Raw genomic sequence first — 23,533 nt, forward strand, 5'->3', positions numbered from 1 at the left:
CCATCATGTCACTGACAGTAACTTCAACATAGATGGAACTTAAATGCTTTTTTATTGCAAAAACACAAAGTGATTTAGAGCCTGGCTGGTACCTACAGAGTTCATCGACAACCTGACAACACCTTAGGCAACAAAGTAACAGATGTTCATAGATGTTCCTGTACGGTCATGTAACAAAAAAAAAAAAAGCTTTCACAGAATCATATGCAGTCCTGTGAAAAACTAAGTACACTCCATGATTTAGTAGCTTGTCGAACCACTTTCAGCAGCAATCACTTTAATGAATCATTTTCTGTTTGTTTTTATCAGTGTGTCACATCTCAGTGATTTGGTTCACTCAGGTTTGCAGTCATTTGTTTATCCACAGCTCTTTTAAGCTCCTTTCACAGCGTTTCAGTCTGGTTAAGGTCTGAACTTTGACTCGGGTGTCGCTGCTGTAAAACAAGCCTGAATCATCACCCTGCTACCACCATGCTTGGGTTTTTTCCAGTTTCTTTGATCACCTTGATGCTGGTGTGACTTTGCTGGCATGTTTACGCCTGGGAAGATTAGCAGCTGTCTTGAATGCTTTTCCACTTTCTCACTGTAGAATGATGAACTTCAGGTTGTTTGGAAATTGCCTTACTTAACACTTCCCAGATTGATGGGCGGCAACAATTGCTTCTCTAAGATCATTAGACATTTCTTTACACTTACTAACTTTTACTGTGTAATCAGTGTGTGTAAGCCAGATTTAATTCATATAAATATAGTTTTAAATAAATATATTCACCGTTAATGCTGAAATTAGTTATTTTAGCACATATTTTCTATATAGCATTAAGCTACAGAGGTAATTTCATTGCCAGTTACTGGTTGGGAATCAAACTGGTTGGGAATTACTCTAGCAGACAAGAAATAAACTGGAAGCAGCAATGCACGTGTGTGTTGATTAAGTGTTGTTTAACCCTGTGGTGTAAGTGTGAATGCAGCAAGAGGCTGGAAGCAGGTCAGGAGAGGTCAGAGAGAACAGCGAGAGCTTCTTATGTGAACTGGACAGTTTTGAGGACCACTACAAGGGGCACGGAGTCAGTTCATTGATATTCAAGCATTTGACCCGCTGACAACGGGGATGTCACCGGGGTTAAGACAGCCGTGCCTCTCCGTATTGTACTGGCCCGGAAAGCCAGGGGTCCCCCGGCCCTCCGCCTCCACTCTGCATGGTTGTCATGGTGAGCAAATGAGTCCAGCAGCCCTATGTCACACTCATGTGGGCACTTTCTCGCCTTCTTCCTCGCTTTCCTTTCTTTTCCTTGACTTTCTGTGCTGTTTCACCGAGGGGGCTGCCAAAGAGGGCATTCTGTACGCTGACAATGCCCGGCATGTCATAGACATCCGCATACATATACAGTGCAAAGAAGAGCAGGCAGCGAAAATTCACGGGCATCTTTTCCCATAACTCATAGCAACAGAAACAGCACATTTCCCTTTTGTGTGGGATCCGATTGAGAGTTTTAGATGCAGTTTATCAGCTGCTGGAGTAAGGATTGTTGTTTCACGACAAGTTAGATGATGCTATGTGCATTATTCTGTCTATTATTGTATCTTTTGTTCAAATGATATCAGTGGCTCAATGAGAAGAGCAAAAACCATTTAACTGTAACTAATCTGGCTTAATGAATATACTTTCTCTACATTCTGTCAGTAATTCGAGCCCACTTATGTTTGGCAGGAGGTCTGTGCAGTGTCTTGTTGTCACACAAATATGTTTCTAGAGCCAGCGTCAGGGAGATTAGGTTGAAGGGAAAATTGCAGCTGTATTTTGCAGCAGAACTAGTAAGTTGCTGCTCTCAGGTGATGGGGCATGTCTGTGCCTCACCCCATCCGAACTTGACGGCTGCTGCGGTTTGCACTGTAATTAGACATAAATCACAGAGCAAGAGGTGGGGTGGGGGGGGGGGGTTGGGAAGAGTGGGGTGAAGAGAAAGTGAAGAGAGAGATTGTTGGCCTCAGGGCCAGTGAAGGCCCTGACACTCAGAAGCACACTGTTCCCTCCTAAATGCTCCCCGCAATCTCCTCTTTCTCTTTCTTTTATTTTTTTTTTCTTCCGGTCAAAAACACAAACACGCTGTTGCAGTTTGTCACTAAGGCTTCTCCTCCTAGCTGTGGTTGTGGTAGCTGGACTATGCTGGGTGCTTTACTGGTCCTCTGGGTACACTTTAAAAGCAGTAAGCAACATACTTTCAGAAACAATGGTTGTTTCCACTGCTGATGTGGGCAGATGTCATTATTCTTGTTTCCATTTTCCTCAGAATTTAAGATTCTGTTCAAAATGTGCCACAACTATCATCACAGCACTATTAACAAGCCACTGTGTATGCTGTGGACTACTGTGGTGTTGTAAGTGGTCTCGAAGAGTAGTCGGCACATTTGTTTTATTGGTCAGATCATGTTATATAACTTAAAACTGCCACTTATGCCGATAGACATTATATCTAAATGCCTCATTTTAATTCCCATTTCGGAAAAGCAGTCTGTGAGTCATTTTACCTTCATTTTGAATGTGGATAATTGAAAGATGACAGGGAATGTATAACAAAAGAGAAGGGGGGGGGGGGGGGGGTGTTGTGCATTAAAGGGCTCAGCAAGAGTCAATTGGAACAGGCAGGATTGCAGTGTATTGTATCAAAGCATCATTCTCACTGTGATTCATCACTGTTATTATTTATGACACTTCATTAATTCAACTTAATTAAACAGTCTAACTCTCAGTTAAATTATTACAGTAGGATTATTAATCTTTACTAATTGGTTAATAATTGAAGTTTATCAGATTAATGGAGCAAGCTGAAACTGGTGTTTAAAAAACTCTGTAAAGGGTTAAGATGCATTTGGATGGCTGTCATAAAAATGAGTCTAATGTTTATAATACTTGCTTTAAAAAAGTGTGTAAGTTAAAAAAAAGTGGGCTAAAATGAATGCAGTTAATAACACAGTTGATTTCCCGCTTTTCTCGATGTTCAGGTTTTGGGTTATGCCATTACTACTACTATGAGTAGCAAGTGTGCTAAAATGTGACACCAAGGTCCTGTCCAAGCACCCGTGTGTGAGGAGCAGGAGGTAAGGGTTTCTCTATCACTGCACTAATTTAACACCCTTAGAAAGAGCAGCAATTCAACTTTTATTATTGCCACATTTAATCATCATTAACAAATACATAAAATAGCATTATATCTATCAGAAACTAATATCAAAATAGCACCAATAAACATAATGATTGGTTGTCAATTCTCTGTTTATTGTTTAATAATGATGATTCTTTTAAATTGTTACTTTTTAAATCTATTTGGAAAGTTTCAAATGACTGGTCAACATCACAGGCTCAGCAGCAGGTATATCTTTTTAGTCCCTGTCCAAAAATCTAAATGCAAGCTCGTTCCTTCATTTTCCATAGTCTCCCATGGTGATCAGTCAATGACTTCCTTCGTCAGGGTTTAGGTAACATCCCTTTAGAGCCACAAAAGACATTAGAGAACAGCTTTGAGTTCTTCTGCTTGTGCAGCACATGCAACGAGGTTAAAAAGAACCGATGTGTCAGCAGGAAGTGCCAAACAAACAGCACCACACTGCTTCTTCTTTTGCTCCCTGCAGAGAACAATTACAATTTCTATGCCTGAGAGAAGGTTTTTGTGTCTTAAACATAAGCATATGTTATTTGGAGGCATTTACTGAAACAACTGATGAGCACCTCTTTCCTGGAATTCACAATGAACGATGAAAAAATATTTGCTGCCGACGGCAAAAATACAATGTATACATGTTTATATGTAGCAAGCGTAACAGGCATGTGATTGTAAAGGGAAAGAGAAGAAGAGAATCCCATTAATGTAGCAAAAATTAGAAAAACAAATCTCAAAAACTGCAAATATCACTGATTCTTGAATGTCACAAGTCCTGAACCATTTAAGTGACTACCTAAATGAGTAGTGACTGCAGCCTAACATACAGTTTTGTTCAGAAGTTTAAACGCACTCATCACGAGCAGGAATGTCATGGTAATTTGAGCCTTTAAATGATTTCTTTGAACTGTTCGTTTTGCAAGGCAGACTCATTGTACAGCATCTGTAATGACTTTCAAAGGCAAGAATTGGGTGCACATGTTTGAATTCATTTCCGATTTTCTGTAATCCACACAGGCACGTAAATGCATGCACACACACTGAAATTTGGTTAAATGTCCTTTAGCTGGTTGCACCTCAACCTGACACTTCTGGTAGCTTCTAGCATAATTCTCATAGCATAGTTTCTTGGACTTTCCCATAGTTCTGATTGTTCTGCCCATGATGAGTGAATGTAAACTTCTGACCACAGCCATAAATATTCAGTCTGAGTCACTGTCCTTTCTGCACTCTGTCCTTACCACAGCGGCTATGGTTTGATTCCACGTCCTCCCCCCATCTCTCTGCCCTTCCTGTCTTTCTTCAGCTGTCCCCAAAATAAATCTATGTAAACAAAATAAACGATATAGAATAAAAAGTTAGCTGCCGAATAACAGAAAGTCCACCAAGATTTCGGAGCAGTCAGCTGTGCACTTCCCCTAAATAATCAAATCATGCACCACCCGTCTGTTTGGCGAGACGTGTTATGCGGGAAAATCTAAAGACTGTCACTGCAAAATCCACTGCATCTGAATAATTTCCTCCTTTGAACTGTGAAATAGAGTGCAATGTGGAGACTCCTGCTGCTGAATTAGGACATATGGAAATGAACACATCTTAGCTGATATCTGATATGTGCTCCATCCATATCAGGCAAAGATGTAGGCACAGCCCTCAAGGTCAGTGGGTTTTTTTTTTCTATGTAAAGACAGTGTTACTAAAAAGACAATCGACACTTCTTATTGTGTTTTGAGCCAAAGACAATATGACTTCCACTGATCCATAAACTCATTACCAAGAAGCTTTTAACAGGTTCCAAGGACCACGGCTTACTTTTTAAATAAAATATAAACAAGGGAAAATATCAAACCCATTAATCTTTCATTAAGCTCGCCGGATAAAAAAGAATCGCTTAAAGTATCATTCGTTACCATCACTGCGAGTGCAAAAGCCCCCTGCTAACATCAAAGGCTTCTCAAAGAAACAGAGCGGGAGAGAGTCAGTTAGCTGAATTGGCTGAGAACCAGCTTCTGGTTGGGTTTAAATTTTGACTGACTCATAATGGCGCTGAAGAGAAAATAGGGACCTGATCTATAATGGTTCTTGTGGCATGAAGGCCTTTTTTTCTGCGCAAACACTCGCATAAACAATGCACTGCGGTTAGCGAAAAAAGCAGCGCATTCAGGGTGGATGTTGACAAAGGTTGGGAGCTCATCCTCCTCTTGCACAAGTCTTTGTGCCAGTAAAAGATCAGAGGCTTCCCATGGCCAAAGAATGGGGTGACTCCATTTCAAATACATACACTACACACATGCATGCATGCATACTTGTGCAGCAGAAGGAGTGGCTGTCATGTTTGTGAGGGCCGTGTGACAGCACTCTGTAAGAACAGACTGGCCTGGCTTTGTGTGTTTGGGTGGGGCTTCCTGCAAATATTTAGCAGCTCTTCAGAGGATCAGAGAATATATTCCAAACCTCATCTGCAGCAATTTGAAATATCTTTGATAAACTACTCTGTGGTTAAAAACCATAGGCAGTGTACACTATGTGTTTTGAGAACTGGCCAGTGACAGACAGGCACTGCTTAGCTCAAAGAAACAATGCTTTTATTTACACCCCTGTCTCTTCCATTAGCTCTGTTGCATTTATCCTAATGCACTAAAACATCCTGGCAGTGATGCCAAGTAGGTTAATAATATGCAGTGGATTACGGTTTTAGCACAGCTCTGCGTTGCTGCTATGCTAAAGAACTGATTTAGCAGGGTGTAAAATAAACCTATCGCGACATATTTCCTTGACTCGCAAGCCTGCGCTGTGCTGTGCTGAGGTACATTCATTTCTGTCTCCGGCACAAAGCAAGTGAAGCAGCCTGCGATTGACTTCAGAGGCCCAGTATATTACATGAGTTAGTCATGGCTCATACTGAATTAAACATGGGAAGAAGAGTTTCTTTTTATCTACAGCCAAAGTGCTAAATCTGACCACTGCAACCGATACTCGCCCACTTCAAATCCTCCCTTTGATAGTGAAAGGGTAGGAGTTTCAAATGTATCAGTTTCTCCTCTTTTTTTTTTTTTTTTGATGTTTCCGTCGCAAACACTGGTTGATGTTTGCAGCTGAAAACAAAATCATACAAAACAGAAAAAACAAAAAGGATTTTTTGTTCCCCTGCAGAGGGAATGCATCACGCTACACTTTGGTTTCTCTTTCATATGTGCGTTTAGTTTTTGTTTGCTGCACAGGTAGATTTAATCAGCCAACAGCAGGGTGACAGTTTCCTGCCAAATTATCTCTGATTGGTGCACTAATAATTACGGTGGACATGAATAGACCAGCTTCTGTGGTCTCCCGCAGTTCCTTTGGAGTTGGATGATAGTCAGATAATGCTCTGTTCAGCTCCGAGGATTTACGGACGTGTGTTTTGGTTTGTGGGACTCATCATTGCTGGTGCGGAGTTGTGATATTTATGGACAAGTAGGGATGAAAGCCTGGGGTCCTGTGGCTAATGAGATGCCGAGGCAGTGGGAATGATGGTTTTAATTACTGCCCAGGACTGGTCTAAAGGGGGCAATTGCTGAAGAGCATGCTGAGTGTCCTAGGTTGGGAGTTCAGACTGATGCCAGTCATGCTGTGCCTGGCTGCCTTTGATGCTCACTCCCCTCTGCTTTATTCCCACATTGTGCTTATTAGATTCTTTGCTGCTGATGCTTCACTGCACCTTTGTTCAAACCAATGCCACTGACTACGGAGAAGCATAACCACTGAGATTTTAACTCGAAATCCTCAGAAAGTTTCAGTGATGCTGAAGGCAACTTAATCTTAGCTCGAAATTAAATCCACCGTGTGTCCATTGTGCAGTGGCTTTTGCCGCACATGGGGAGTTTGCTTGGAAAAGACGAGGTGATGGAGTCCAACATGCATGGAAACTAAAATGGGCGCTAAAACTGAATTGGGGAAGATTCCACCCTGCTGTCTGCTCACATTTCACGGAGGAAGACAGTAGATTCCCATGCAGGTCCTGAGTCCTCCCTTTGCTCGGCTGCTCCCAGTAGGAGGGTGTTGCTACGTGTCTGCTCTCTGTTCTCCTGCGGCCCAGCTGTGGACCAACCCTTGTTGACTTTTCAGAGATCACATGGGATCCTCACTGAGGCCAGCACCAAGGGAGGGGGGTTCAGCCTCTGCAGGAGTCTGCTATGGTCAGCAAAGGCCTCCTCCTGCCAACCCCCTGCCTCTTCCCCCAAGAAAGGGAGAAAAAAGGTTGGTCTGGGTAGGGTCTGAACATGTCAGGTATATTCATAAACACAGTATTAAAAACAAGCTTACAGCTATCACTTCCTCATAGCAAACTCAAAAAAAAGATTGACAGTTTTTCACCTTTATAGTATTCAGTGGATACATCGGGGCCTATTTTTTTTTCTCTACCCAGATGTCCCGTATCTATGTACACAAATAATCTCTAACAAGTCAAGGCCGCCACAAGCCAGAGGGGTTTTTTCTTTTTTTAATCAAATGAACAGGAAACAGTATTTGCCAAGTACTAAAGGGAAAAAAAAGCTTGAATAGGGTATGTCCTTGGAGCTCATGCTTGCAGGAAGTGTGGATAAGGGGAAGGATCACTTATGAAAAAAGGGTTTTGTATATTCACGACAAGTAAATGTTTTGGTTTAAACAGTTTGACAATTCAGCCGTGCTTTGTGGTTTTTAAAGTATTATTTATATAGTTGTCGGCTTTGCTCGAAAGTGTTGCGCGGACAATGATTTAAGTCAGATGTAAAATCCTCGACATCCGAAGCACACACAATAAAATTAAGCCACTGTTAAGGTTTGCTTTGTCCAGTAAGATCCTGTCTCTCTCCTCCACCAGACACTTAGTTGCCCAGAGAAACAACTTCAACATTAAAAAACAGGGAAGCTCTATTCATTTCAGTTTTGTTTATATAGCACCATATCACAATAACAGTCTGCTCAAGGCGCTTAATGTTATAAGACTCTACAGTAATATGGAAAAACCCAACAATCGAGCAACCCCCGATGAGCACGCACTTGGCGACAGTGGGAAAGAAAAACTCCCTTTTAACTGAGGGAAACGTTAGGCAGAAGGAGGCTCAGTGAAGGGAGGGAGACAAGCTGAGTACAATAAGCTGAACCAACATACTTCATTACTTTAAAGTAATTTTAAGTTTCACAGTACATAGAAAATTCATCCAGTCATCAACCAGTGTCTGGGTCTATTCACACAGCCAGTAACTTCACATGAGATGCAGGCACTGTAGGAACATACACACTCCTGATAACTGCACCAGGGCTTCAAACTGCAAGGATATCAACTACTAGACGCACTCTGATTATGATAATTTAAATATTCCATTATCCAAGTTAAGGTTAAGGAGTACTGAACGCATCTCAGCTGACACTGGGAAAAATGGGGTTTACACCCTGAACAGATCACTCTTCCTTCACAGGGCTAACGCAGAGCAGCACATTGAGTTTTCTCAGCCGTCTTCATTCTTCATTTCACTGTTAATACCAGTGTGTGTTCAAAATATTCAAGGGTATTCAGTTAAAACATCAAACAAGAGAATCTTGTGACTTAAATATTCGATACTGCTTGTTTATCTCGGTGTGCACATCCACACGGTTGGATATGATAAAGGATGGCAGCGCTTTCACAGATTGCATGCTGAAATATGTGCAAAGCTATTACTCTGGTTTAATGTCTTTTCCAATAAGTGGATGTGTTTTATAATATTTTCTCCTCTTCTTTTTTTCATATTGTATTTAAGTTTGTAGGAGTACAATTTATAGCTTATTAATGATTTAAGGTGGTACAGCATAATCTAATCTGTAAATGTAACAAAAGCTCAAATGTATTGATGAATAAAAGCGTTCTCTTTGGCATTTTTCGACTGCTTGGAAATGATCGTCTCCTTGTTCCGGAGGACTGATTGTTGGTATTGAACCTCAGCGATTCTGACAACACCAGCTGTGCGGCATCACTAACAAAGCCGGAAACTGTTTTCCGTCTTCATTATAAATAGACCAACACAGTTTGTTTTAGATTTTACAAACTATGTGTCTGCTTTGACTGCTTCTTCTGCATGGGCTTTGGATACCCGTGGAGAAAAATAACTTTTTTTTTTTACCCCTGTGATACAGTGCATGGCTGCATCATTTTAAGGAGCCTGGCATCATGAAATGCAAAGTCATTTTACTGCATCCCCCCCGACCACAATCTTTTTCTGTTTTGTTTCATGCCGTGAAGTGCATCTCTAGCTCCGACCTCAACCCCTAAGGCCACAAAAAAGCTTAAAATGCTTAGACATGGCATGCAAAATATGCCTGTAGTGTCGTGCCGCTTGTATGAAATCTCATGATTGTTTTAAAGGGGAACACGCTGATGTGGAGCAGATTAGGTTCCATGGCCGGGAAGAGAATAATCTAATTTTCCTAACCCGCTTACTGACATTGTGGCACGGTAGATCCCTAATATGCAGAATCCCCTCTTGTTCTGGTTTTTGCAATCAGGGGTTCGAGCTTAATGGAGCCACTGCGATTTATGTTGAAGGAAAGCTTTGATCCTGTTTGGGGTTTTTTTTTTTAAATGACAAAAGTAGGAAATTAGGTTGAAAACTATGAATATCAATATGAAGACACGTTCTTGACGGCGATGACGATGTTCTCGGTTGTGTTGATGATAGATGCAGGAGTGATGAGTGTGTGTTTGTGACTGTGCAGCCAGTTTTGATAGCCTAACTGTGTTGCGTGTTTCCTTTCATCAGCTTCGAGGCCGTAGCATCTCGCAGAGCATGATTAGCGTAAGCGTGGAATCCGCACCGCTGGGGGCTGCAGGGCGAGCTTGAAGCCTGAAGCGCATTCATCAACGTCCCTGGCAGGGTGCACCTTTCTCAGCCTCACACCACTCAGCTTGCAGTCCTCTCTCTGGCCCCGTTTTCTTCTTTTTCTTTCATTTTCCCCCCGTTTTTTTTTCTTTTTTCAGTGGCCTTTGTTGTTTTTTTAAGAGATAGGGTGGTTTTTGAAGATTTTTTCTCCTCCTTTATCAAAGCTTTTACAGTACTGGAACATTTTTGGAGGTGCATGTTGTGAGTAATGCTGAATTGCATCTGTAGCTGTTAATGAGCTTACAGAGACATACATCATAGTGGAGGTTTGCTTTTTGGGGGTTTTCTTTTTAGATTGTTACATCCTTTCCTGTTTTTTACCAAACAATTTGACTTGATGACACTGATGTCTCTGCCTTTAGCTCCCTTCAGTCTCCTTCCAGCAGGTAAACAGTGACTAAAGCAGGTCCTCGCAGATTCATCCCTCAGGTCTGAATATGTAATCACTCTTAGATCTCAGACATGAAAGACTTGCGTACATCTTCCTAAAAAAAATGCCCTCTGAGGTGCCAAGTTGTGTTTTAAATGGTGAGATGTTGAGAAGAGAGGCAAAGTCTGTGAGGAAATAATGGCTCATGATTAGGTAGGCCTTGAAAGAAACTGCTGACTTTGTGTAAGCCATTTAACACACTTCTGGATTAACATTTCTGTCATCATGGTGATAAGTTTACATTTGCACAGAAACTGAATGACACAAAGCCTTCATTGCCTTGGAAAAAGGCCCTCATCTATATAGTCATGAAAAGATCACTCACAGTTATCACTTGACTTTCATTCAGTGAGTTGTACAGCCCTCTTTTGTTCACCTTCATTCGGTTTAATACTAGCTAAAAGAACTGATAGGCTATTTTTAAGAAGATAATCTTTTATAGATTATGTTATATGGTGTACACACTCTAAGTCATCCTTGTCAAGGTGAAATTTTAGGAAACATTCTTTAGGAAACATTCTTACAGGTTCTTACTGGCCTGTCGGGTGAAATCTCAGGCCAACAACCAGCAACCATATGTTTAAGGCCCGCATCAGAGGCTGGATGAACTGTATTAGCGGTCATCCTGAGTCTGTAAATTTAATTCTACAGCTTTGCTGACATCTAGTGGCCAAAATTGAAATCACACTATTTAAAAAAAATGCACACACAACCACCGTATCAGGTTAAACCACTCTGCTTAAAAACATAGTTCGGGGGGGAGTGCATTTTGTAATTACAGGTATCCCGTCATGGATGGGTCCGTTTTGCCCGGATATAATTATAATATACTTATAATATATGGTTGATATGTGGATTAAATACATTATTTAATCTCAAGACGTTTGTTGAGAAAGTCGATGAAACTCAGTAGCGTATTAATTTTTTCAGTGATGCGGCCTATAAGTACATTGTGCACATTTCATTTTCCTCTTTGACCGGGACACCTGCTGTAAGGGAAAGTTAGGACGGTTTATAATAAGAAAAGAAAATAATAAAGTGAGTATTCTTAGTTAATATCATACAACATGTGTTGAAAACGACAGTAAATATTGAGAGTGACTCTTAAAGTTGATATTGAAATCGATTAATGATAGCCTTACCGTTAATGGGCAGATGTTAATTAGCTAACGCATTGGTCTCTATTTATTTGACAAAAAACGCTACAATTTACAGTCAAAATCTTGGATAACGCATGCAATTAATGTGCAAACAAGAATGTCACATTTTATTCTGTAAAACAATCGTACACAAAAATCGGATTTCTCGTTAGCATGTGGTCATTAGCTAGCATCAGGTGTAACGATTCTACTTGATCACAAAATGGCGGCGGGGTAAAAGTAGAGGGCCTTGATGTTTTTGCAACGGTAAATTTTGGTTGGCAAAAATTAATTGCATTTTTTTAATCGCTGAAAATTTAGAGTATCGCTTTTCATCAGCCGAAAAAATTGAGAGGGGGCGAAAATGACTGGCAGAGCACGAGCGAGATCCAGAGGAAGAGCGCGTGGGCAGGAGACTGCAGCACCTGGAGCGGTAAGGACACCTTTGAATTTACTGTTAAATAATCCTTTAAAAAAAATCATATTCCCGTTACACGCTGGTTAACTACTTTGATTCAGCAGGGGTCAGTGGTGCATACAGCTTAGGCCGCATGGCCGATAGAAAGACAACAGGCTGATATTTACTGTGCCAAGCCTTATATTACCCAATGGTCTGTATCTGTAATGCCAACAAGTTATTATGGGTTTTTTTGTTATTTCTTTTGTACCCCTCACCCGGAAAAGGCTTATAGGATGTCCTCACACCGCTGGGCATGCGCACTGGACAAGTTTGTGAATTCAAAACTGGAGAAGGAAATCATCTAGGCTTTTCAAATTGGTACCATATGAGTTAAAAGGTTGAGGGATGGCAGTGCCGACTGCCAGTATTTTTCCCTCTATACTGAAATTTGCCTCAAACATGCACCAGCAGGGTTGCTCCATTTGTTTTTGTGCTTGTATTATCAAGATCTACCTCACTATATAAAATACCTTGAAATAATTAGCTGTTAACCCATTCTGTATAAATAAAATGGAAGTGACTCATGAAACTAAGAAAAATGATGTGTCAGGACTGCATTTCTGCATTTTTAATTTTTTTTTTGTCACAGTGGGAATTCTCTCCATTATCCACAGGACTCACTGTTGTCATTGCCCATACTCTTTGAAAAAGACATGTACTGCATAAAACATGCTCAGCATTTCATTTACAGAACGTAATTGTTCTTCTCACCTGTTAAAAGTGAAACGGCACACAGTGGCAGTCATTTCTAAAGTTGGACTTTAAATCTGAATTTTTCCAGATTAAAATGATTTTACATAATTTTGTCTCACCCTGTTGCATAAAATGCAGAAACAAGCCGAGGTGTGAAAAACGTTTTCCAAGCGTAATTCTTTATTTACTACAGAAAATACTGAGAACTTGCAGCATTAATGTGCTGTGGAAAATGTAAAGGGAAAACATTCTCTCTGGTATATTTATCTCATTCTTGGATGCGCACATTAAAAGTAATTGTCAAAAATGTGTCTGCAGAGTTAAGTTCCTTCTCGTGAAAAGAATGACCATGCTTAAAGCGACGTCACTTCTCCAACCTTCCTTTTGTTTTGTTTTTTTTGTTTTTTTTTCTTCAAGAGTCAGGCCCAAGAGCCGGCACCAGCAGCTGCCCCTCCCCCAGAGGCGGGGGACCTGGGTGGTAGAGGGAGGCAGAAAGGTGCTCCAGGACCCTTCAGTGCAGAAGGTGCAGTCAAACAAAAAGTCGAGCTACATTTCTTCTGTTAAATATCTTTGTTTGTCCTTTCTTTACTCCATTTATAAGTAAAGTTAAAAATGTAAACTGATGAGGACTGCACTGCAGAGGAAACCATCTCTTCTAATTGTGCAAAGAAATAAGGCAGTCCGATTCGATAACACTTTCTGTGCATTGCTAGAAATGTAAAATGCAGATTATATATTTGTAGACCGACACTATTGCCTTGTTGTTTTTTACATTCATATTAGTGCATGTGGACTGTTAACAGTCTTCATTTGTTTTCATTAGCTCTTCTACAGATTTCAGCTGGATTTCAGCAGGTGAAGCTTGGAGAAAGAGGTGGACGCCGCCGGGATTTTCATGATGCAGGCGTTAACACGAGGCAGGCAATGGAGCATGTGAAGGAATCCAAATGCGGTCAGTAGTTTTAAATCGAAATGATGCCAAATGTAACTTTCTGTAATCTGTGAGGTTTGAAAATTACTACTAAAATTCTGTGTGTGTTCACTTCCTCAGGAGTAACTGGTAATCCCATTCAGCTGACCGCAAACTTCTTTCGCATCCTGTCCCGCCCTCAGTGGGTTCTGTATCAGTACCATGTGGACTTCAAACCACAAATGGAGTCGCGACGCCTGAGATCTGCGCTCCTCTTCCAGCACGAGGAAACACTTGGCTCAGCACGGAGCTTCGATGGAGCTCTGCTTTTTCTGCCGAACAGATTGCACAGCAAGGTACTGTGATGCTCCAAACATCGCGCGTTATGAAGAAAGTGTTTGTGCACGCAGATGGAATTGCCTGTTCGTTATCATTGTAAAAAGAGTTGGTTTCCATAAATCAGTCAGCCTGAATGATCAGGTTAGTGTTAATCTCTTGAGAGATTGGAGTTATTGATTGCAAAACACTGAATTCCTGTAATTCTTTCAAAGTAGTAGTTGTTATATTATAAATGGCACAGGAGTTGACAAAGGCGTTGCTTGGTGGCTTGGAAAGTTGTGGTCTTTTGACAAGCCTGGATTTTCCTCTTATCCAGTGTCTAACCCTCGTGTTTAGGAGACTGTGGTCTATAGCGAGACCAGAAATGGAGAGAAGGTTCAGATAACAATCACCCTGACGAATGAACTGCCACCCTCTTCACCAGTGTGCATTCAGTTTTACAATATCATATTCCGAAGGTAAGCTTTCCACCTTTCAGAGCTTCTTTTTAAAAAGTGATGCGCAGCAATATTTTTCGAATGCGTCTGCCAATTTAATGAAGTGATTTGCAACTGATTCGTAGTTTATGATTGTTGATCGGTAAAGTAAATAGTTGCATTTAATTGCAAACATTTTGACGTTGGTACAACTCACCAAAGTATTTTTGATGACTGGAAGCTTTAATGTCTACAGGATTTTGAGAATTCTCAACATGCAGCAGATTGGACGCAACTACTACAGCCCCAGTGATCCCCTTAACATCCCACAGCACAAGTATAGTTCTTTTGTTTTTTCTTATATTAAAATTTAAGGCCTAACATTAACTGCAAAAGTTTTTACATGTATCAACATGAATGAACTTATTTTTCTCAGTACACAGTAACATCGACCGTCTGCAGGCAAAGTCCTCACAGTTTTTGCCCACTCATACATGATTGTGCCTGGCATAGTTGCCAGATGAAAAGGGTTTGGGGGGTATTTGCTTATCAACAGGTATTTAAAAAAAATATTACGAGCTAAAACAATTTCCTCTAAAACCTGATGGTGTCGGTTAGATCTGAAACTTTTAAACTCCTCATAAATGTCAAAGTAAAAGCAATGTATTCTTAACGGTTTTAGAAATTACGTAATTTAAAAAAATAATTATTATTTGTATTTATTTAAAATTTTATGCTAGGTTGACCATCTGGCCAGGGTACACCACCAACATCTTGCAGTACGAGTCCTGTATCATGATGTGCACTGACGTGAGCCACAAGGTGCTGCGCAGTGAGACAGTCCTCGACTTTATGGTCAACTTGAGGCAGCAATGTGGAAGTCAACGCTTTACTGAGATCTGTGAGAAGGAGCTTGTCGGGCTCATAATCCTCACGAAGTAAGATTTGCATTTAGCATCTTGTTTTTGTACTTGTGATGTGTATCACTCTAATGCAGGGGTGTCGAACTCCAGGCCTCGAGGGCTGGTGTCCTGGAGGTTTTAGATATCACCTTGGGTCAACACACCTGAATCAAATGATTAGTTCATTACCAGGCCTCTGGAGAACTTCAAGACATGTTTAGGAAGTAAGTTAGCCATTTAAATTGGCTGTGTTGGATCAAGAACACATCTAAAACCTGCAGGACACCGGCCCTCGAGGCCTAGAGTTCGACACCTGTGCGCTGATGCATTAGTTTCACAGTGCTTATGTGTAATCATATGTGACTTACTACTTGTGTTTATTTCTAATGTTTAGGTACAACAACAAAACCTACCGGATTGATGGTATTGCTTGGGATCACACTCCCAGCAACACATTCAAGAGGGGAGATGCTGACACTTCCTTTAAGAACTACTACAAGAGTGTGGGTATTGTGCACTCAACATTAAAAAAAAAAAAAAGCCCTCAAGTTCTCATTACATGGACAATTACTGGCAAAGGCAAATATAAGAAATGGAACTAAAATTATCTAACTATTTAAAGGGCTAAAATTCAGATGCAAAATTTAAGAAAGAATTTGCATTTAGTGTCACTGGTGCAAAGTTTTTAAAGTGCTGCAAGTAGTAACTTTATGGTAAATTGCCTCAGTTTCAGTCCACACTCAAATATTTATACTTCCTGTTCTTAGCAATATGGCCTGGACATCACTGATGAAAACCAGGTGCTGCTGATCAGCTATGTGAAGAGGATGGGTCCTGCTGGAGCGCCACCTCCTGGTCCAGCCATGCTTATCCCAGAGCTGTGCTACCTAACAGGTTTAACCTTATTCTGTGCCATTTGGCCCTTTTCGGATAAATGTGCCTCTTTGTTCATCTGCAGGCATCTGTAAATATACGCTTCACGTCTAAGGACCTCAGTCCGTCTGCATTAAAGTTACAATGCTAATCTTACAAACATGTATGTACCACTTTCAACAAGGTACAAGTCAGAAATGTTTGCAGTTAGATTCACTAATAGTAATCCACAAGAAGGTATTTAGTTTGTTTATTCTGATACCTGAAACATTGGCCTCAGATGTGTTTTACAAGGAAGTTGTTTTATTATAACTAACTTTTTATAGGAATTGGATATTTTACATTTTGATTGGTTGTGTTTAACAGGCTTGACTGATAAGATGCGAGCTGATTTCAGCATCATGAAGGACTTGAGTACCCACACCAGACTGACCCCAGAGCAGAGGGAGGGACGCCTCAACAGATTTATCACTAATATACAGAGGTAGGTGACAGTCACTAGTAGAATCAGAATCAGAATAGAAATAAACGGATTGTTTTGAGTTATTGCCTAGGTGGTCTTTAATAGCTAGGCAATAATATATAAAACAATGATTTAGTGTTAATACTGGACTTGTCACATCTATACTGTGCTTAAGAGAAGTGATTTTTGAGGCATATATTTTCAATTGATCATGACAATTAAAGCTCTGATTTTTTTTTTTTTTTTTCCTAGAAGTTGTCTTCATCTCAGACACACTTTGGGTGTTCTGATAATATACTCAAAAGTTGACTGCAAATTTCTTCGTCATTATGTTCTGTCTGTAAGATTCCTGGCTTTGATTTACTGCTTAAATTATTTCACAGGAACGCTGACGCGCAAGCCGAGTTGGATAAGTGGGGACTCAGCTTTGATAAGCAACTTCTAAATCTGGCTGGCAGAGTCCTCCCTGTGGAGAGGATTTACCAGGGGTCAAGATCGGTATAATTTCTTCTTCTCAGTTAATTAAACAGATACATTTAAGGGCTCATTTAATATGTTTAATATAATTATCACATAGTATGACTACAACCCCTGGGCCGCTGACTGGACCAAAGAGATGCGTGGATTAGCTGTGATGAGTGCTCCTCCCTTGAACAACTGGCTCCTCTTTCACACCCGTCGTAACGGCAATGAAGCCAGTTCTCTTCTACAGACTCTCAGCAGAGTCTCAGGCCCACTGGGAATCGCCATGGGAAAACCTGTCATGTGAGTTTAGCATTTTTAAGTATTTCTGCAACACATTTTTTTTTTTTTTATCACAATGGACTGTCACGTATGTAAAGTGAAATTTTTGACTGTAACACTTGTAGGTTTTTTTTTTCTTGTCTTTTAATTCACAAACGTTATCGTGCATCCTTGTTTTTCTGTAGGATACAGTATGAAGATCATCAGGAATCTCTCCTCGCAGCCCTGCGGCACAGTGTTGGACCCCAGATAGAGATGGTTGGTGATGTGTGAAGTGCACACACTTGTACATTTACATTTCAGTTTTCAGGTCTAAAATGTTTTTTATGAACCACATTTGCATTTAAATGCTCGAATTGTAGCCATTTTTTATAACTGACAGAAACTGCAGGTCAGTGTATTGTAGTTATGTCACATTGCATTTTTGCCATCAGGGATCTTAATTTTGACGTTTCCCAAAGCGGTACCAGACCTCAAGGTGTTTCTGTTTGTTAGGTGGTGGTAGTCCTCCCCAACAACAGGAAGGATAAGTATGACAGCGTTAAGAAGTTCCTTTGTGTGGACTGCCCCACTCCCAGCCAGTGTGTGGTGGCCCGTACCCTCAGCCGACCTCAGGCACTCATGACTATAGCTACAAAGATTGCGCTGCAGATGGCTTGCAAGATGGGAGGGGAACTCTGGAGTGTGGAAATCCCTGTAAGTCCCACACAAACTAAATACTTCAGATGTCAGAGATTAAAGTTTAAGGTGTTTTGGAAAGCAAAGAGTAGTAACTTTTGAATTGATTAAACTTTCTGGTGCTTTAGATGAGAATGTATTTTTTTTTTTTTCCCCTTTCATCCAAAACTGGTTTGATTGGGTTCACAATGCCTCTGACTGTCCTTGGGATGACTTCTTAAAAATAGATCCCCAGTTTGATCTCTGGAGGTGCAGAAATCATCTATGGTTCTGTAGCTGTCCAACATTAAGAAAAAGAAAGAAAATCTGCTAAGTCATACATCCGGAGCTACCTGCTGTGGCAACCCCTTGTGATATTGTCATGTTTGTGCAGCTCAAACAGCTGATGATCGTGGGCATCGACTGCTACCATGACACCGCTGCTGGGAAAAGGTCTATTGGTGCTCTAGTGGCCAGTCTCAACCAAAGCATGAGCAGGTTGGTTTCTGTAACTGAGTTGGGAATTCACACTGGGAGCAGTGCAATGCTCTCGGTTATGTTCAACATGTGCAAACAAGGCCTCACTTGGCGTTTTGTGTGTGTGTGTGTGTGTGTGTGTGGTTTCCCAGCCTTTAAATGCAATAGTACAGTTAATGATTCAAATGTTTTTCAAGGTGGTTCTCAAAGTGTGTGCTGCAGCACAAAGGTCAGGAGATCATGGATGAGCTGAAGAAGACTTTGAGTGGCAAGTTTCTTTTGTCATTTCAAAAACTTTTACTTTTAAATACACAGAGGATCTCAGAAACTGTCTTAACACTTTGTTTTCCAGCTGCCCTGAAAGAGTATTTGAGGTTCAATGGCTGTCTGCCTTCACGCATCATCGTTTACCGAGACGGAGTGGGGGATGGGCAGTTGCACAGTGTGGTGAACTATGAGGTTCAGCAGATCATGGACTCCATCAAGTCAATGGGGCAAGACTACAAGTGAGTTTTTACATCTCCAACGGTTATGGTGTTTTTTAAATCTCTAAAAACGGTTGCCCTCAGAGGCAGTTAAATTTGCATTTGATAACACAAATGGTCATACATGATTCCTTCCTTTGATTTGAGAATTGTAAGGACAGTAAAGTAAAATGACTGGTTGGAACATGGACATTTTTGTAGTGCTGTTAGTATTTATTCCTGAGCATCAAAAGAACAAAGTTGAGATTATTTAGTAGAAGTGTCAGGTTTTCCCAGAGCCTCTGTCCTTTTGTTGTAGCCCAAAGCTGAGTGTGGTGGTGGTGAAGAAGCGCATAAGCAGCAGGTTTTTCGCCCACATAAATGGCAAGGTGTCCAATCCTCCTCCTGGCACCATCGTTGACGCAGAGGTCACCCGGCCAGAGTGGTACGTCTTGTTTTGAGGGGGGGCGGGTTTTTTTTTTTTTTTTTTTAAAGCTGTTAACGGTCTTTTGATATTTACATAGGAGCAGTTGTATTGTGACAGTACTGTTGCACGTTTGTTTTCTAGGTATGACTTCTATATTGTGAGCCAAGCTGTTCGCAGTGGGAGTGTCTCACCAACCCACTACAATGTCGTGTATGACACCAGTGGACTCAAGCCAGATCACATGCAGCGGCTCACCTACAAGCTCTGCCACATGTACTACAACTGGCAGGTAGGCTGGCATCAGAGTGACCTTTTTGAGTAGAAATCTTTCTACACTGAAAATGTTGTCTTCATCTAAACTGGTCATAATCAGGTGTCTTTCTCCTCAGTGTTTTTAAGGAGTTTTCATTAAATGATGACATTTTTGAATGATCGACTCTAATTTAGAAATTTACAAAGCAATACAATTTAATTTTAATGGAGGGAGAATATCAGTCAAAAATCAATGAGTGAGATAATTATTTGATCCCCTACAACCCAGCCAGAATTCTGACTCAAATTGGCAAATTACAATCAAGGAGTTCAAGAGTGTCTAATTATAAAGCACACCTGTCTACAGAATCAATTTCTTCAATTAATTATATTTTTCAGTAATTGAAAAAGAGCTGTCAAAGGACAAACGGGGAATGGGATGTAAGAAGGTGACAATTACTGGTGCAATTATCTGGAAATATAAAATGACCATCAGTTGCCCTCGGTTTGGAGCTCCACATACGATCTTTGCTCATGGGGTGCACAAGAAAGGTGGTCATCAGCACAAAACTACATGCCAGGAGCTTGTTAGAGATCTGAAGGCAGCTGGGACTACGGACACCAGAAAGGCACATGGCACACCCATCTTAAGTTCGCCAGTGAACAACTAAATGATTTAGAGAACGCTTTGAAAGTGCTGCGGTCAGATGAAACCAAAATTGAGCTTTTTGGCATCAGCTCAACCCGCTGTGTTTGTAGTAGGGCTGCCACAAACGATTATTTTGATAGTCGACTAGTCACCGATTATTTATGCGATTAGTCGACTAATCAGATCATCATCCACTGGACGTAAAACTACAGCTTATTGCACCAGCAGCATCTGCTCTTATATAACTATCATTAGCTTACAGCTTTAAGCTTTTAAGGTGCTAACTAAAAATAAAGACAAGATGATAGTTTATTCAATTTTAATGAAATTTGCAGATTGTTTCGGTAAAGTTTAATAAACTCCTTGCTATCTAAAATATAACAGGACACCGGAGTATATTCTCCAGCATCTCATACTTCTGATAATCAGCTGTCTGCTTGACGTTTATTCAGCTGTGTAAAAACTATAACTTTAATCTCAGCCAAACAGATTTACTCAGGAACAAATAAAATACAAAAAAAAAAAAGCCAAACAACAACATTTTTAATTTATCTAAGTGACTCATATATATTTAACCTGAGTCGCGAAAGACGGCGGTGGGTTTGAAAACAATTTGCCGGGAGTCCGGTGTTCTCACGGCGCTAGTGACCTAGCCCCCGGCTAGCTATCGAGCTAGCGGGTAACAGACGTCTCCGAAAACGTCGGAGCGCTTTTGAAAATATGTGGTGTCCTGATAAACTGAGCCGATATTTGAGGTTTACACAGCTACATTCTCGCCTGAAAATATGTTAAACGTTTATTTTGTGACCCAGAAAGAATAATAAGAGTAATATTAAAACTAACTAGCTACCGCCATTGTTGGAAACTAAGCTGGGCCGTGCTATGAATTCTGGGACACAGCTGCTTCTTCTTCTTCGGGGTTTAACGGCAGCTGGCATCCTTGTACATGCTGTGCTGCCATCTTCTGTTTCAGTCCGTTATTACACTCTTAAATCCTGCTATTATTCCTGCGTCTTTTGCGATCTTACAAAGCTTCAAACGACACGTCGACTATTAAATCAGTCGTCGACGATTTTGATAGTCGACGTAATCGTGACTAGTCGACAAATCGTGGCAGCCCTAGTTTGTAGGACAAGAAATGCAGAGTATTACCAAAGAACATGATCTCTGCAGTCAAACATGAAGGTGGAAACTTTGTACTTTGGAGGTGTTTTTCCGATAAGAGCACAGAAGACTAAAGGTGGGTCCGAATTAGGGCTGCCACAAACAATTATTTTGATAGTCGACTAGTCACCGATTATTTTTGCGATTAGTCGACTAATCAGATCATGCATCCATTGGACGTAAAACGTACAGCTTATTGCACCAGCAGCATCTGCTCTTATATAACTATCATTAGTTTACAGCTTTAAGTGTTTATGGTATGTGTTAACTAAAAATAAAGACAAGATGATAGTTTAAAGTTTAGTGAAATCTGCAGATTGTTTCGGTGGAGTTTAATAAACTCAGCCGTTGCTCCTTGCTATCTAAAATATAACAGGACACCGGAGTATATTCTCGCACATCTCACACTTCTGATAATCAGTTGTCTGCTTGATGTTTATTCAGCTGTGTAAAAACTATAAATTTAATCTCAGCCAAACCGATTTACTCAGGAACAAATAAAATAAAAATAAAAAAAAGCCAAACGATAACATTTTTAAGTTATCTAAGTGACTTATATATGTTTAACCTGAGTAGTGAAAGACGGCGTTGGGTTTGAAAACGATTTGCCGGGAGTCCGGTGTTCTCACCGGCTCTGGTGAGCCTTGAACCCCGGCTCACTATCGAGCTGGTGGGTAACAGGCGTCTCCGAAAACGTCGGAGCGCTTTTGAAAATATGTGGTGTCTTGATAAACTGAGCAGATATTTGAAGTTTACACAGCTACATTCTCGCCTGAAAATATGTTAAGCGTTTATTTTGTGACCCAGAAAGAATAATAAGAGTAAAGTTAAAACTAACTAGCTGCCGCCATTGTTAGAAACTGAGCAGGGCCGCGCTACGAATTCTGGGACACTGCTTCTTCTTCTTCAAGGTTTAACGGCAGCTGGCATCCTTGTACATGCAGTGCTGCCATCTTCTGCTTCAGTCCGTTATTACACCCTTAAATACTCCTACTTATTCCTGCGTCTTTTGGGATCTTACAAAGCTTCAAACGACACATCAACTATTAAATTAGTCGTCGACGATTTTGATAGTCGACTAATCGTGGCAGCCCTAGTCCGAATCAGTCTTCCACCATGATGATGACCGGCCAAAGAAGTAGTACATTAAGGTCATTGAGTGGTCTAGTCAGTTTCCAGACCTCAATTGTATAGAAAACCTGTGGAGGGAGCTTAAGCTTTGAGTTCCCAAGTGGCAACTGAGAAACCTAAAGGATTTAGTTTCTGTAAAAAGGACCGGGCCAAAATCACTCCAGAGATGTGTGCAAACCTGGTGACAGACTATACGGCTGTACTGGCCAAGAGTTCCTTCACCAAGTACCCACTTGTGTTTTACTTGTGTATCAAATACTTTTTTCACTCAGTGACATGTGAATCCATTCATAACTCTGATATGTTTTTTTTTCTGTATTTGTTAAAATAAAACTGCCATTAAAAATTAGACTTCATTTCTGTGTAAGTGAGCAAACGTATAAATTCAGCAGGGATCAAATAATTTTCCCCGACTGTGTAAATGTCACTGGCTTTGGCATTGTGTTGGTCATGCCTGATTGTTTTTCTTTGTGCTTTAGGGGATCATCAGAGTGCCTGCTCCCTGCCAGTACGCCCACAAGTTGGCTTTCCTTGTGGGTCAGAGCATCCACAAAGAGCCCAATATGAAGCTGGATGACCAGCTTTTCTACCTTTAAAGATAAAAAGGCCCAGTTTGCATAGAAAATCTTATTTACTCGTTTTTGTTTGTTTGAGCTTAGTTGTTGTTGTTGTTGTTTGAGCTTAGTTGTTGTTGTTTCGGAGGCCAAATTGAATGCAGTAGTTCGATCAGTTATACTTTAAGTGATGGGGAAAGTCTTTTTTTTTGTTGAGTATCTATAATCTTTGGTTTTGTTATATTTGAGCCTTTTATTGTTATCATTTGCAGCACAAGATTTAACCTAGATGCTGTCACACTTTCTGTATTCATTTACTCACAAATCAATAAATCTGTTTGTAATTCCTGGCA

The 23,533-nt window shown here is 40.6% G+C and overlaps 1 protein-coding gene across 1 annotated transcript; it reads left to right on the plus strand.

Annotated features, from left to right (window-relative positions):
- Positions 1–11,230: 11,230 nt before the first annotated feature.
- Positions 11,231–23,533, plus strand: piwil1 (piwi-like RNA-mediated gene silencing 1). Its single transcript, XM_026188017.1, has 21 exons — positions 11,231–11,504; positions 11,927–12,038; positions 13,176–13,281; positions 13,582–13,710; positions 13,810–14,024; positions 14,344–14,465; positions 14,680–14,760; positions 15,164–15,361; positions 15,720–15,828; positions 16,093–16,219; positions 16,565–16,682; positions 17,045–17,159; positions 17,239–17,426; positions 17,591–17,663; positions 17,901–18,101; positions 18,457–18,560; positions 18,737–18,807; positions 18,892–19,045; positions 19,323–19,448; positions 19,572–19,719; positions 23,106–23,533. Exons 2-21 carry the CDS (start codon positions 11,970–11,972, stop codon positions 23,220–23,222), a joined length of 2,571 nt encoding a protein of 856 aa, XP_026043802.1. The 5' UTR covers positions 11,231–11,504; positions 11,927–11,969; the 3' UTR covers positions 23,223–23,533.

This window comes from Astatotilapia calliptera, chromosome 12, assembly GCF_900246225.1.
Source record: "Astatotilapia calliptera chromosome 12, fAstCal1.2, whole genome shotgun sequence".
NCBI lineage: Eukaryota > Metazoa > Chordata > Actinopteri > Cichliformes > Cichlidae > Astatotilapia > Astatotilapia calliptera.

What these genes read in the sequence shown, in the direction of transcription:
- piwil1 (XM_026188017.1), top strand. Translation starts at nt 11,970, where the DNA reads ATGACTGGCAGAGCACGAGCGAGATCCAGAGGAAGAGCGCGTGGGCAG. An exon ending in TTTACCAGGGGTCAAGATCG is followed by an intron (nt 17,160 to 17,238) that starts GTATAATTTCTT and finishes ATTATCACATAG; the next exon opens with TATGACTACAACCCCTGGGC. An exon ending in TTGGACCCCAGATAGAGATG is followed by an intron (nt 17,664 to 17,900) that starts GTTGGTGATGTG and finishes TCTGTTTGTTAG; the next exon opens with GTGGTGGTAGTCCTCCCCAA.